Source organism: Cyprinodon variegatus, unplaced genomic scaffold (genome assembly GCF_000732505.1).
Source record: "Cyprinodon variegatus isolate N-32 unplaced genomic scaffold, C_variegatus-1.0 Scaffold1072, whole genome shotgun sequence".
NCBI classification, from domain to species: domain Eukaryota; kingdom Metazoa; phylum Chordata; class Actinopteri; order Cyprinodontiformes; family Cyprinodontidae; genus Cyprinodon; species Cyprinodon variegatus.
The window spans coordinates 122,924-125,023 of record NW_015151525.1 but is presented as its reverse complement, the minus strand read 5'-3'; the positions used below and the strand labels follow the sequence as shown (position 1 = coordinate 125,023).

The window sequence follows — 2,100 nt, the reverse complement described above, 5'->3', positions numbered from 1 at the left end:
ATCAAAAAAGTACTCCAGAGTGTTGTTCAGCATGGGGGTGAGTAGAAAATGAAGGCTAATCATGTTTTGGGTGTACTATTCCTTTAAATCCCAGTTTGTAATTAAGCCGTGTGATGGACTGTGACCTGAACCTAACATGCAGAATCAACCGTCTGCTTCTCTTTGTGTTTCTAGAGAAAATGTTTGCAGCTGAAACCAAAGCGTTGGTCAGATCTCTGGGCGCCAGGGACAATCTCATTGCCAACAAAAATTTAAATCACCAAGTGGAACTTCTGACGTTGGTCAGAATCAGGATGGGATATTTTTGGGAGTTTCCAAACTACAAGCTGTTTAATTACACCCTACCTGGTCTCATGAAGGAGGACGGTTTTTCACCAGGTGGGTCATTTGATGCAAACTAAATCAACAAAAGAATTAAACAATAATATTTGATCAGCATTCCTGCTTCCTATCAGAGGCTGAGGATAAGGTCTTGGTGGAGGACTTCAAGACCTGGATAGAAACTGGCAGGAGCGGCAAAGTGAGTGGAGGTCATGAAGTGTCCGGTAATGCTGAAGTCTCTGCCAGCTGTGACGTCGTGGACGGTCTACTGGAACCTGTCAGCATCAGGATTAAGAAAGCTAACCTGGCAGCTGTGAGGAACAAATTCTCTGGAAGGTACTGCAGGCTCACATTCCTGAGGTGTTGGTCATGATTTTTATTTTGTGTTTATGTACCTTAGATACGCCGAGTCAGTCTGATAAACAGCTGGTATAGATTTCAAATTTAAAAGGCAGGACTAACAGGGTCAGCCTCATTAGGTTGCAACCAGTCAGAAAACTACGGGTTTTATGCAAAACTCCAAGCGACGCGCTCTGTTTTTGTAATTTTGCAGTCAGTGAAACATGTCATTGTCTCCAGTGAACAGTTTCTGCAGAGTTTGCCTCAAAATTTGGGAATATAAACTTTGCTCTCTATTAATTTATTTCATTCCAGGATTTCTCCACTAGGGTCGGCTGCATGTTGTTATGCTAACAGAAAAGCTCTGCATTTAGGTCCAGATGTTCACAGAACACACACTAATACTAAATACTAAGCTACAGATATATACCGCCCTGATTAACATCGTGTGATCACACGTGGAAAGGACATCCGCTGTTCTGGAGCTTTTTTAAAGTTAACTTTGGTTGTCTGTTGTTTTCTTCTTGCTGTTATCATCTCTGTTCTCTGTTCCTCTCGTCTCATGGACAGGTATGGAAGCAGACTTCTATTACTTACTGTAAATCATCTGTGTTGTCTGTTTTTGCTGTTTTTATTCATTTTCTCTTTATTCATGCACTCTCTTTCTCTCCCTTGAGTTCTTATCCCCATTTTCTTTCTCACTGCCCTTTCTGTGTCCGTTGTATATGATTTTACTCCCCAAATAACGTTCAATAAAGTATAATAAACAAATATCAAGCAGAACTTATGGCAACAGTCATCCTGATCTGCTTGTAATGCTGCTGCATTATGAGTCATTCTGGCACTGAGAGTCATGCATCAAAGAGTCCCGCCTCCTGCGCTGTGATTGGTCCGGCCAGAACGGGAATCTAAAGCGATTTACCAGACTGAATTTCACGGAGCGTGATTCAGTCTAGCTGGCAATGCTACTTTCTCCTTGTAGTTTATTATGTTCTAAGTGGTTTTGCCATACCCTGTTGTTATTTTTGCCATAAAGGCTGATTTTCTTTGAATTTATTCTCCTAGTTTATTCTTTTGTTTTCGATACTTTGAGTCTTTCCTCTGAAATATTTTTGACATTATGATCATGGTCATATTCAGGGTCAGGGTCTTGTTAGGGTTAGGAACACTGATTATGAAAGCTGGAGGTCAGAACAGGATCTAACTGCTTTCTGCTACTGATGTTCTACTTTTTCAGGACGATTAAAAAAGATGTGTTAAAGCTGCTGAAACTGAAGGAGAATGATAAACTGGCGTTCGTGTATGAAACGGCTTACAACACCGGACCCGTGAAGATGATCAGAAAAGAAAACCAGAAAGGAAGCATCTCAGGATCCCTTCAAAAAATGGCCACTGTCTGTCTGTCGGTGAGTGGAACCGTCCATCCATTTATTTATTCAT

At 41.1% G+C, this 2,100-nt stretch overlaps 1 protein-coding gene across 1 annotated transcript in view; it reads left to right on the top strand.

The window, feature by feature from the left end:
- LOC107101266 overlaps nucleotides 1-2,100 on the top strand; it is an 11,860-nt gene that overhangs the window by 3,923 nt on the left and 5,837 nt on the right. The window contains exons 2-4 of the mRNA XM_015400117.1: nucleotides 175-378; nucleotides 456-657; nucleotides 1,898-2,066. Of these exons, the coding sequence (XP_015255603.1) occupies nucleotides 180-378; nucleotides 456-657; nucleotides 1,898-2,066 (570 nt within the window). The 5' untranslated portion in view covers nucleotides 175-179. The remainder of the gene's footprint in view (nucleotides 1-174; nucleotides 379-455; nucleotides 658-1,897; nucleotides 2,067-2,100) is intronic.